The 12,729-nt window shown below is 37.6% G+C and overlaps 2 protein-coding genes across 2 annotated transcripts; one reads left to right on the forward strand and one right to left on the reverse strand.

Moving 5' to 3' along the window:
* Nucleotides 1–1,834: 1,834 nt before the first annotated feature.
* On the reverse strand, nucleotides 1,835–4,931 carry cript (cysteine-rich PDZ-binding protein). The gene is made up of 5 exons (XM_037754050.1): nucleotides 4,772–4,931; nucleotides 4,490–4,555; nucleotides 3,816–3,870; nucleotides 3,545–3,648; nucleotides 1,835–2,306 (listed from the first exon to the last, which is right to left on the reverse strand). Exons 1-5 carry the CDS (start codon nucleotides 4,785–4,787, stop codon nucleotides 2,242–2,244), a joined length of 306 nt encoding a protein of 101 aa, XP_037609978.1. The 5' UTR covers nucleotides 4,788–4,931; the 3' UTR covers nucleotides 1,835–2,241.
* Nucleotides 4,932–6,188: 1,257 nt separating this feature from the next.
* pigf (phosphatidylinositol glycan anchor biosynthesis, class F) lies at nucleotides 6,189–9,992 on the forward strand. The gene is made up of 5 exons (XM_037754042.1): nucleotides 6,189–6,575; nucleotides 7,642–7,733; nucleotides 8,540–8,656; nucleotides 8,756–8,864; nucleotides 9,624–9,992. Exons 1-5 carry the CDS (start codon nucleotides 6,348–6,350, stop codon nucleotides 9,735–9,737), a joined length of 660 nt encoding a protein of 219 aa, XP_037609970.1. The 5' UTR covers nucleotides 6,189–6,347; the 3' UTR covers nucleotides 9,738–9,992.
* Nucleotides 9,993–12,729: the final 2,737 nt, after the last annotated feature.

A 12,729-nucleotide genomic window follows, 5' to 3' on the forward strand; every position in this document is an offset into this window, starting at 1 on the left:
TTGTGATCTTTTTTATGTTCCGGGCATTGTTACCATATACACATAAAACACGCAGTGGGGCAGTGTGTGCGCAATAGGGGCCAATGCCAGGAACATAAAAAAGATCACAATATACCCAGTTGCTACTGATGCAAATAATAAAAATACCGGTGTGTTTGATGTGAGTATGTTTTGTAAAATGTACTGTGATCTCGCCAAGAGACTTGTTCTGCCCGGAACAAGCTCATGTTCCCGCTGTGCAGCAAGTGTGCTGAAGATTTTAACAAAACGTCTTGTACTCAAGTGTGGCATTTTCCCCAACAAGACAGACACATTGTTCAAGGACTAAGTCAAAACATTTCTAAAATGCAAGCAAGAGGCTTCTGGCTACCCCGGACATGTCAAAACACCTGATGAACAGAGATTAATGTCTCTAAGATCAAGGCACTGACGCAATTCAGAGACATTAAAAGCTGGTATGTCTCTGATAAGTATGTCATCTGTATCAGTAGTAGATGAAAGGGAACTTTCTACAAGTCTTCCCGCCCCATCCTGTACATATCCAGTAATCACCGTCTACACCCTGAGACACACCACCACCAGTGCCACTCATCAACGCCAAGGTGGTCACAGATCAAAACATTGCCATCAGTACACAAACACTTCAGCATTTGCACCAGCAACAATGGGTGTGTTGTGGTTGTTATTGAAGGCATTGTCATCACCACATGCAGACATGCCGGCATTTGCATCATCAGCAGCGGGGACATCTAAAGTAGATATAATGCCCGCCATCATACTTAACAGAGTGCAGAGTCTTGTGCTTTGGATTTTAGACCACTTTCTCATAGTTGCGTGATCATATTTTACATCGGTCTCTTTGAATATCTGTCACTAATGGTATAATACCCTTCAATAGTGTCAGGGATATCAGGGATTTCATTATCACTAACACCACTATGATCATCAGCATCATTATCATCAGCATTACGACCAGCGTCATCACTATATTTGAATTTTTTTCTAGAAGGTGACATGTTAACAGCGCATTTCACATGCACACGCAAATATACCCCATATATACTACTGTCTTCAGTAAGGGCAGCTGGTTATGTCGGCATCGATGCAGGCTCGCTGTTGGAGGGTTTTATTACCCACTTCCACTCCCCACTAATTGGTTTTGAATGGCACTTAACATGGCGGACCCTCCGCGCAAACGGAGTAGAAGTGGGTAGGGAGAGGGTGTAGGGGGTAGTTTGGAATTGGGCCCTTGTTGGGCATTATCCATTACATATTATACTGATGTCCCTGAACGCACCACAACAGAATAACAGGAACAAAAGGGCAGTGATATAACAAGCAAACTAGAGGATCCATACTTATACTGTATAACCAGTTGTATTCTCTTGTAAACTCTTTTTTTTATGTTAAATCACTTGCTTTTAATGTTAAATCACTTAGGAAGGTCAATCTAACACATTTGCTACATCCCAACATTACCTGCTGTATATTACATGTATTAGCTGGAGACTGATGTAGATCTTGTGCTGTGGTAAAACAGCATAAATCAATAATGAGACGTGTGCGCACATGTGGTTGAAGGCCTGAGGGAGATCAAGGCCTTTAAATGTCAAAGGACGAGCCTGTCGTCAGACAACCTGTGAACTATAACCTATATCTCTGACAGCAATGGAGGAGGGGGGGGCTCACACCTGACAGCAGCACGCAGTTTCCAAATATGATTATGTAAGAGTAAACCAATTATTACAGGCATACAGGACAAATATATGAGTATGTTGTGCGTAAGAGGCCGAAGTTGTAACCTTTGTGAGGTCAGGCAGAGGTATAAAATAAATGTCCTTCATATTGAATGGTTTAATTCGCTCAAAAAATGCAACACTTGATATATTACATACAGAAATCTACTTTTTAAAAAGCAAAGAATCAAAGTAAAGAAATTTAAAATATACAAAAAATATAGAAGCCTTGGCTTGAGAAACAGGTTATGACCGGTGATGCATTTGGATACAACAGTGCTTCCCTGTGTACGGCCACTGTAATAATTCCAGTGGCATTATATGATATTCTGTAATAAGAGGGCAAGGCCAGCTCCAAATCTCTCTCTTTCACAAATGTGGGAAAAGATAACAAAATAGTTATAGCTGTATGGTGAGCAGGATATTGTGGAAAGTCGGTACAAGATGACAAACATAAACATCAGTCTCCATTCACTCGCAGAACGCTTCTCTGATCGGCACACTGTCACACAGACGTCTGTTTGTAGTTCTTGGTGTCCAAAACTTTCCTTCCACACATTGCACAGATTCCTGGAGAGACAAAAAGGGAGGAAAGAAAGAGAAGAGCAATTTAAAAAAAAAAAAAATAGTATAGAGAAAAAAGCAATATCGTGAGCAGGTGCAGCACTTCTTGTATTATGTAGCATGTGATTAACCATAGCAGTACATTTGCAATCAAAACGTTGTTATCAAATCCATTAAAGCATGATACAGTTGTCAATTTTTGGATTCATTTTCTGCATCTTTGCAGGCATTCATTTCTGCACAGTATAAAAATCAACTATCATATTCTTGAAACTTGCTTGATGAACGCAACTTATATCTCAGTCTGAGGAAACTTAAAAAAAGGACAAAAATTTGGATACTAAAGGGAGGAGATGATTCCAAGAGGATCACGCATCAAGAAATTCCCCTCATTTGGGTATAAAAATGTCAAATTCAAAAGGAAATGGGAGGCCATCCTACACAAATGTTCTTTTGATTTGATTTTGTAATTAATTGAAGAAGCTAAGCAACAGAAAACCAACATACAATCAGAAATAAATCCAATTTTTAGAAAAGACTCCATTGATCCCTCTTAACAAAACTTCCAATTGAAAACAAACTACGTGAGCAGATGGAGAAACTAACAAATTTATTGAAACGGGACAAACTGGCTACATCATCATAAAAAAAATCATCCATCTGCTTCGTGTGGTCTTGACATGAAAAGAGTTCATTTTTTCTCTCCATGCCCTTATAAATGCATAATCTATAAGCTTGTTTTGTATATGAATTATAAAAACAATTAATGAATGAAAATGAAATGCTACTAAATATGTCTAAAAATGAGAATGATGGGTAATAATAGATTATAACGGAGTTTTTACTACCCTGCCTGTGAAAAAGACGAGAGCCTTACGCAACCACTGTTCCAAACGAAAACAGATCTTTTCAGATTAAGTCTGGTATGAGCCAGTTCTCCCAGATTTTGTCACTGGAAAATAATGTATTTTCTCTTCCAGGATGCTGAACAGAAAGACGCAAAGCACAGCGATGAGCTGACAGAGACAGACTTCTCAAAACCTGGCCAAATAAACCCCAAACTATGTACATCGCTACATACCAGAAGAGTAAGTACGTGAGAAGACATGGATTTTTTTGCATTTAGGCGACCCAACCAGTCGAAGTGATCTGTTTGTTACAGATATGTTTCATCCATGAAAAAATCTTGATACTGTGTTTTTTTTTTTGGCTCTGTGTTAAGTCCAGTGTGAGTGTGTTTATACCTTTCTTGTATGCACAGCCCTGACAGTAGTGTGATCCAGACTGATGAACGGAGCTCTTGCAGATCCTGCAGGTAGCAAAGCCCGTCTTGCTGTACGGGTCAAACCTGAGAGGGAGATGCATTACAGATACATTACTACACATGCACCAATATGTGTTTTGTCCACTAAAGAGACACATGTTTAGGGAACAAATGAACATGAAAATCAGAGTGAGTTGATAAAAACTACTTTTGTGTAGATAAAAACAGAGAAAATGATGGAAGCAACTCACCTGGCTTTCTTAGAAGTCAGGATCTTGTTTTCATTTAGCTTACGCCCACCACCCTCTGAGTGAAAGAAGCAGAAGGATCTCAATTAAACATCACCATCTTAGTCAGAGGTTCCCAAGTCAGGGGGGACTCTTGATCAAACATAAGCAGTAGATTAAGGACACTCACATCTAATTTTGCAGGAGGTAGTAAGATATTTCATTTTGTTTCTTTTTTAAGAGTTTGATGGATAGAAACACGTTTCTTTCTGTATAAAATAATCTCTCCTCAAGCCTAAAGCTGATCACATCAGAGAGCATATTCAAAGTGGCCTTGAAAACATGGTTTCGCAGTCATTTGCAGGCTGATTTGTATTATGAAGGGAGCTTGAGACAGTAATATAGTTTTACATTAATTTTGTTTCTTTTTCAAGAGTTTGATGGGTAGAAACACTTTTCTTTCTGTATAAAATAATCTCTCCTCAAGCCTAAAGCTGATCACATCAGAGAGCATATTCAAAGTGGCCTTGAAAACATGGTTTCTCAGTAATTTGCAGACTGATTTGTATTATGAAGGGAGCTTGAGATAGTAATATATAGTTTTACATTCTATTACAACCTGATCTCAATGTAGCCATACATATGAACTATGCACAGTAGCAGTAATAGATTTCACTGAATCTGTGTCCTCAAGTTACCTGTTGTATTCCGGGCTCCATCCTTCCAGGTGTCAGGTGTGATGACTTTACCGAGCTTCTTCTCGCCTGGAATAACAAGTAACACACACAATTTGTAGAGAAAATAACATACTTATTAAAGAAATAAAGTCTAACTTGTAGGGTCAGTGTTCATAAACCAAAACAACTCTGAGGACACAGTAATGACAACAGTTAGCTAACAGTCACATAACGTTAGCTTTAATTCCCAGACTTCTAGGTGAGATTTGAAGACAGAAAGCATCCCAACATGTTGATACGTACACTTTTCACAAACCATCTTTACTCTGTGGTTGTTTTAATCCGACGATTTTCAGCAGTTGGTCAAAATAAAAACAGAAATGTGAGCTAAATGTTAGCTTGCTCTGTTGATGTTTGTAAACTTCCGGTCGTTTCTTCAGCTGGCTCGTATTAGCAACGATTTGATTGGTCAACACTGTGGCAAGCTCGAATTTCATTGGCTGATAGGACCGTCCGTCACAGAAGGTCCCAGTAAAACGTCACTGACCTTCTGTGATTGGTTAGAGGACGGCCGTTACGTCACAGGTTACCTACAGGATAATACTTTCTGTTTTCCTCGTCATTTTTCTTCAAAATAAAAGTCCGCTGTTGCCATCCTAGATGTACATAATATTTATTTATTTGAGAGCAAATTAGCTATATCATATGTTAAAACCTAACCAAGGTGACAACTAATAGGGTTCACCTGTAGATACATTTGACAATGTAATTATATTCTTAGGATAAATTGATTTCATTATGGAAAAATAGATAGATTAGTAGATAGATAGATAGTTAGTAAAAAAGTTAGTAGTGCAAAGTACAAAAAAATATATCAGATAATACAAAAATACAAGGAGATGAAGAAAACTGTTAAAACTGTGCCAAACATAAAAGGACAACAGAAACCAAACAAAACCAACATAAAATAATAATGATAAAAAATAATAATAATAATAATAAAAAAAGCGAGAGTATATCAATAATTTCACTTAAAAACTTTAAAGATATTGCATACATTCATTGTTTTCATTGCTTTTTTGTTTTGTGAAGAAGAAATTGTTGACAGATATAATTCCATTTCTTTCATAAATACAAAGAAATTGGGCTTTTTTTTGGTAAATGTTTTCTTGTGAATGTGGAACTTTGCAAGAATTCAAATTAAATTAATAATAAAAAATGCATTACTGTCTTTGTCACCTGTAATCATAGCAACCGAATATAATATTTCTATAGTATCTATATGAATGCGCGTGTGGATATAGACATATGTATATACTGTATGTATATATATATATATGAGGTTGGTTGTATGTATATGAATATGAATATTATTATTATATCTTGACACTGCACTATACTAGAACTTTTTTATTTTCTTTTTCTTATGTTTCTTTTTTGTTTTATATATGTTGTTGCTGCTCTCTGTAAGTCCTTTTTACAAGTATGTGTATGTATTCCTTTAACCTTAAATAATAAAACATAAATAATAATAAATAATAAAAAATCTAATATTTCTATAGTACAGTGCAAAATCTGAGAAATTGTTAATACGTATAAAATTATTGACATCTTTCCACAATTCACATGTAAATTTACAGGACCAGAATAAATGAGAGCAAGTTTCAGGATGTGATTCACAGAAGAAGAAGAACTTTTATTGTGAAGTCTAAGCGGAAGTCTGTGTCACTCCATGTTTACGGAAGCCAGGTCATAAAACTCACTCATGGGGGTTTAACCTACTCTGTACATCCGTCACTATATTAACACTTTAAAGTGTTTTATTTGAGTTGTGTGTATTGTTTTAGTCTCCTAGTTGTAGATAGTTTCAGTCTTCATCATGTGGGACCATGAGATCAGAGCCATGGCTTCCTCTCACGCCATCCTCGCCTCCTCGGTGTTCATGGCGACCGTCCTACCTGCAGCTCTGGTGCCGGGCTTCTCTGTGTACGGGACTCACCTGCTGTGGCTCTACTCGGTGTCTGGGGCGGTCACCGCCGTCAGTGTCTCCGTCTTCTGGCTGCTGGGCATCACACCGCCCACCAAGAAGCACACAGTGGGATACAAGGTGGTGACTTACTGTCATTTTTATTTATTATATATATTATATAATATATAATATATACATATATATTATATATTATATAATATATATATAATATATTTATATATAATATGTATATAATATATATATTATATATTATATATTATATAATATATAATATATATATATATTATATATTATATAATATATATATATAATATATTTATATATAATATGTATATATTATATATTATATATTATATAATATATAATATATATATATATTATATATTATATATATATAATATATTTATATATAATATGTATATAATATATATATTATATATTATATAATATATAATATATATATATATATATATATTATATATTTATATATAATATGTATATAATATATATATATATATTATATATTATATAATATATATATATAATATATTTATATATAATATGTATATAATATATATATATATTTATATTATATTTATATATATTGTATAATTATATTATATATTATTATATTGTATATATTATTATGCCACATTTGTTCTGATCGGTCAAAAGTCTTGAAATTTGGTATGAACATACTGCATAACATACATAATGTGTGTTAATGTTTTCCATATGATATATATTTTTACACTGCATATGTGTGCAGATCTTGGATATTCAACTTGTTCTGAGTTCATTGATACAAAATACTTGATTGTGCTCCTTGTAGTTTCTGAGATACAGACATTTTCTCTTCATACTATATCTAGTATTTGAATACACAGGACTAAAGTTTTTTCCTAAAACATAATGGCATCTTTTTGCAAAAACAGAAGTCCCATCATGTGCCCAAAGACTAGATATAGTATGATAAGAAAAAGTAACCTTTCAGCCAAACGGTTTGACCGATTTTGAAAATGTCTTCATATTTGTGCTCAGTCAAGCCCAGAGAGAACTTTTCGAAACATTAATACCTGGGTATCAAAGGCTCTATCATTTACTCTTTAACTTTTAAGTTTTGTGAACTTTGTTTTTACATAATTTATTAACCTGAACTGTCTTCCCCCATTTCTTTCTGCAGCTGTCTAGGTTGTTTCGTTCCTGTCTGTACTTCTTCCTGTCGTGCCTCTTCTTCCACACTGTGGTTGTTCTCTATGGAGCTCCGCTGATTGAGTGAGTAGCTGCTGATGCTCATGTGATGTACCTGTATGTAGAGCGATGTAAATCAAGATTAAAACAAAAATACAGAGGACAGTAAAGGAGGACGTGTTGCTTGCAGTTGATTTGCAGAGATGTAAGGATAGCACGTAATACAACTTTAAATGTATCACTCATAACCAAATGGTTGAAAAACAAGTAAGTAAATGCAGCTTTTATTGAGTATTTGCACACTGTCCGTGAGATTATTTTTCTGACATGCTACATATTTGCAGATTTTTATTTTGTCTCTGTATGTTTTTGATTGCATTAAAGGGATAGTTCAGGTGTTTTGAAGTAGGGTTGTATGAGGTACTTATCCATAGTCAGTGTATTACCTACAGTAGATGACGGTCGGCACGCCCCCCAGTTTGGAGAAGCATTCAGGAGTTACTGCTCGGAACCAAAGCAATGTACTGCTGTGGACGGGGCAGCAGCAAAACGTATTTTAGCCACCTAAAAAATCAATACCAGTTTAAGTTTACGCTATATTTAGGATATTTTCTAATATTTTACCTTGCCGTCAGACAGCCCTTTCCGACGGAGAACTGAAGCCGTTGTATCCATCAATGCTTTCTTCTAAGCCACCAGACTCCATTGAAAAAAGCTGTAATTTTACCTCGCAGAACACGGGGGTTGCTGGTCTACCACTGCCTCGATCAGTTAGTTAGTTTGTCCTATTGTGTGACTTTGTTGAATCTGAACTTCTATCACTAAAACTCTGTTGTGCTAGACAGCTGCCATCGATACTGTGAGTCTTTAATTTCTCATATGTGTCTCAGGTCCGCCTTAGAGACGTTCTCCCTCGCTGTGCTGCTGACCTCTCTAACCACGCTGAGGTGTCTCTGTGTCCTCGGCCCCAATGTCCAGGCCTGGATACGAGTATTCAGCCGGCATGGGTGAGCCTAAAATCTCCCTGTCCTTCTATCATGTGCTTATCTTGTGTTTCTAAACTGAATGTACTAACTGCAGTTGCTTTGCTCTGTGTCCATCTCCAGAGCCATGTCTGTGTGGGACACCTGTCTACAGATCACAGTGGCCTGCACCGTGGTAGGAGCCTGGGTGGGAGCCTTCCCTATACCTCTGGACTGGGACAGGCCATGGCAGGTCAGTACACAGTAGAAAGACTGCGGTAACGTGAGCTGCTGAGCACAAAACTGTGATAAAACCAGTTCTCAACCAGAAACGATTTTTAGTTTCAGGTGATTATACACTAATAAAACATAATAATGAATATTATATTCCATTTCTGCTTTACACACTGGCCCTTTAATTGCACAAATTTATCATAAATCCCTCTTTTCAACTTGAGGAATGCAGCCTGTTCATGAGCAGGTGCACATTTATGAGATTTCATCATTAATATAATCAATGTTCTTTAAAGCAATGCTCTTTGTCCCTAATATTGCATATCTGCAATTGCTGCTTACTTTTTTGTACAATAATAGGAGTATTTTCTGTAATTTCTTTGCCAATTGTCATCTTGTTTGACCTCCTCTGTTAACAAGGAGCCAGTTGTTTCCATTCATCATTGAACAATATTAAATACAACCTCCATCAGTCGGAAATTATAATTCAACGCAGTAACCATTCGATTGTTTTAAATGACAAAAAGGAAAAAGATTAAAATTATAATTGCAAAGGGAGTTCTCTGCAAAATGACTGGAGGGAACTGCTAATTAGAAACAGCGGTAATTGGAGCGTAACTCTAAATGACACACTGCTGTACGGCTGGTTTTTGCTTTTAGAAGTTCCTCTTCCGGGAGACATGCTTGTGAGGGAAAAAAAGGATGAAGTTATCTAATAGTTTGTCTCCTCTCGATCTATCAGTGCAACAATCAGACTCTCTTGTCTTGTTTCTTGTAGGTTTGGCCTGTTTCCTGCAGTCTGGGCGCCACGATCGGCTTCCTGACCGGACTCGTCGCAGCTCCCGCGTGGATCCACTATCATCGCAAGCAGCTCACATACAAGTGCAAGTGATGGAAAAGACATAGGTTTCTGTGTTTCTATGTTTGTGACCACGGAGGTATTTCTCATATTCCTTTAACTTTGTACTGATTATTTATTGGGAACATTCACTCCATTTGGAAAGATGGTTTTGTAATAACGCAAGACGGTATGAGCAACATTATTTTGTACGCATTGAAGGCTGAACATGTTCCTGACGATTACTTCTCTCTTGGAATTTTTTGATTAAAACGTGAGGAGTTTATAACTGAAATGTCCTCAACATCAGTGATTTGAGTGATTGAATCTACAAACGCTTAAACCTGTAGGTGGTGCTGTTGGATCACCACGTGTGTGTGTGTGTGTGTGTGTGTGTGTGTGTGTGTGTGTTTCTTATGTGAGGCTGCAGAGAGTTTAAATGAAGAGAAGAAATGAAGCCACACACTCATTTGCAAAGTAATACAAAGTAATCACTGTTATGGTTGGGTGGTTATTTATTGAAAGAGTGGCGAGGGAAAGTTCGAAAGTTAAAGACAAAGTGTAAACTCTCACACACACACACACACATACACACACACACACTGACGTTGTTCTGCACCTGCAAGCCGACTACTGATGAATACTGTTCCTTTTTAAACAGCCATTAATCTCTCTCCAACTCTATTTCAACACCCTCCTCCCTCTCTCCCTCTCTCCTTCTCATTCCAGCTTTTCACATCCCCAGGCCACCATATTGATTCACTTTAATTTTAGGGACATTAATTTTCCCTCCTTTCATGCCGCCCACATCTCTTGTTCTCCCCCTCGCAGCCTAGTAGCCACAATGAAACTTACATCTTCTGCATCGCTGTGTCAAGCCGTAAAGTAAATGAGGGATGGTGTTCGCAGATAAGTCTCTAAGACTTTTGTAATACAATGCGACCTAAGTAATTACACGCAAGAAAAAGAAATGCCATCTTTGCAGCGTGAATGGGATTGGTGGACAGTTTGAGCACAGAGCCAAGGGCAGAGCTGTCCATTCACCCTGCTTTTGAACTCTTACATAAGGTAGTTGCCAGGGAAAGGCTAAGAAAAATAGCCTGAAGGAAAAAGAGGGAAAAAATGGAGAGTAATTCAAAGCCTTTTAAGAAGCCTACATGCACTTATGACACCAATCAGCACACCTCTTTTTTTCATCTGACCTCAAGCTGTTACCTCCATTACCCCTTGTACTCCGTACTTTTTTTTTTCACCACCTCCTGATACGTTATTAGCCGCCTAGAGCAAAGGAAGTGGCGAGTAGGGTCCTCGGAGAGCAAAGGGTGCGATCTAACTGATTTCTCCTCCAGCCTCCTAGTAGTGTTGAAGATAATTCATACGTGTCACCCCACTGGGCATGCCACATCTGGTGTTTTTTTTGCAGTGTCGCAGTCTGTCCCTTGAGGTGTTCTTATACGTGCAATCGATGTACTCGGAGGACAGAAATCTGGACGGAGTTGCTTTGTTCCTGTGCTCCAATTCCACTTGTGGTGCTTTCATCTGCAAGACAAGGAGAAGGCCATTCACACACACACACACACAATAGCTACTGCTTCAAAACAACATGCTCCTCGTTCAATCTTGGAGAACTTTATTTATTCATTGTTTGTTCTCAGGCTGTGCTATTGTGGCAGGGCGTTGCGAGGAGAGGTAATTTGTCACTCTACGCACCCCTCTTCTCTCCCCCAGCCTCTCCTGCGAGGCTGTGGTTGTATTCATCTGTTTGTTGTTTGCGGAATGATTCTGCAGAGTTGTATATATCCTGAATTAAGATGCATCCTCTTCCCTCTGTGGCGAATCATCCATAATTAAACCTGACTTAATCAATATACTTTAAGGGCAGCATTGAATAAAATGACTATGCAAAAAGATTGCTCGGGCTGCAGAGAGCACAGAGTTCACAGCCAGCTCTGCAGCTTTTTCAGCCATCATCTTGGTTTTAACAGCCTGCAAATTCAATTTCAGGTTTAGTCTCACAGCTCTTATTAACTCTGTTTCTAGAGTTGTTTTCAGCAAGCAAGTTCTGATTAATCCCCTGTACGCTGCCAGCCCAGCATCAAACGGCAGACTGACAAAGCGAGCTGGTGACAAGAAGAGTCAAACAATCTAACAAGCTAACAAGTCAGATATATTTCTCAGGAGTTGGTGGAGACAAAACCGCAGCGAGAAACAGAAACATGGCACCAAATGAATGTTGCTCCATGTCTGCTTGATGTGAAAATAATTTGACAACATGTTCTGCCCCATAGTGGCTACAAATATATGAATGCAGCTTTAAAAATAAGGGGGGAAAGTGATTAACTTAAAGGAAAAGTGTGTAGCATTTAGGGGGATCTATTGGCAGACATGGAATCAAATATTTCTAAGTATGTTTTCTTTAGTGTATAATCACTTGAAATTAAGAATCGTTGTGTTTTTGTTACCTTAGAATGAGCCGTTTAAGATGGTGAACATTGGAAAAATTGGCTATTATCAGCATGTTAGCGTTGTCATTGTGAGCCTGCTATCATTTAGCTAAAAAGCACCTAAAGTGCTGCCTAAGTACAGCCTCACAGAGCCACTAGCGTTTGTCTTGTTATTTTGAAATATAACACTACATCAGCAATCAGAAAAAAAAGACTATTTTCAAACACACTCTTAGTTCAAGCTATCTTAGTTATCTTAATATCCATTCTGACACCACCTTATTTTACTAGAAATAAATACAAAAAGAAATAATTCAATGCTGAGAAAAAGAACAACATCTTAGTTCACATCAATGACATCAGTGTGCCTCCACCTTATTCGTTTGTTTACGCATCTATGCCCCTCTTGAGGAAACATTTTTCCATCTTCTTACACGTTCTTTATGACATTTGTTCACCTCGGCCTCTCTCATCTCGATGAGGAGGCACTCCAGTCCCTGCGTCTCATTTTCTGCCCAATCATCACTGCTGTCTGGGTCCAGTTATACCTTACAGTCTCCTAAATTTGTAATGAGATGTGAAGCTGTGGACAGAATACAAAT

The sequence above is a fragment of the Sebastes umbrosus genome, chromosome 20 (assembly GCF_015220745.1).
Source record: "Sebastes umbrosus isolate fSebUmb1 chromosome 20, fSebUmb1.pri, whole genome shotgun sequence".
In the NCBI taxonomy this organism is placed as follows: domain Eukaryota; kingdom Metazoa; phylum Chordata; class Actinopteri; order Perciformes; family Sebastidae; genus Sebastes; species Sebastes umbrosus.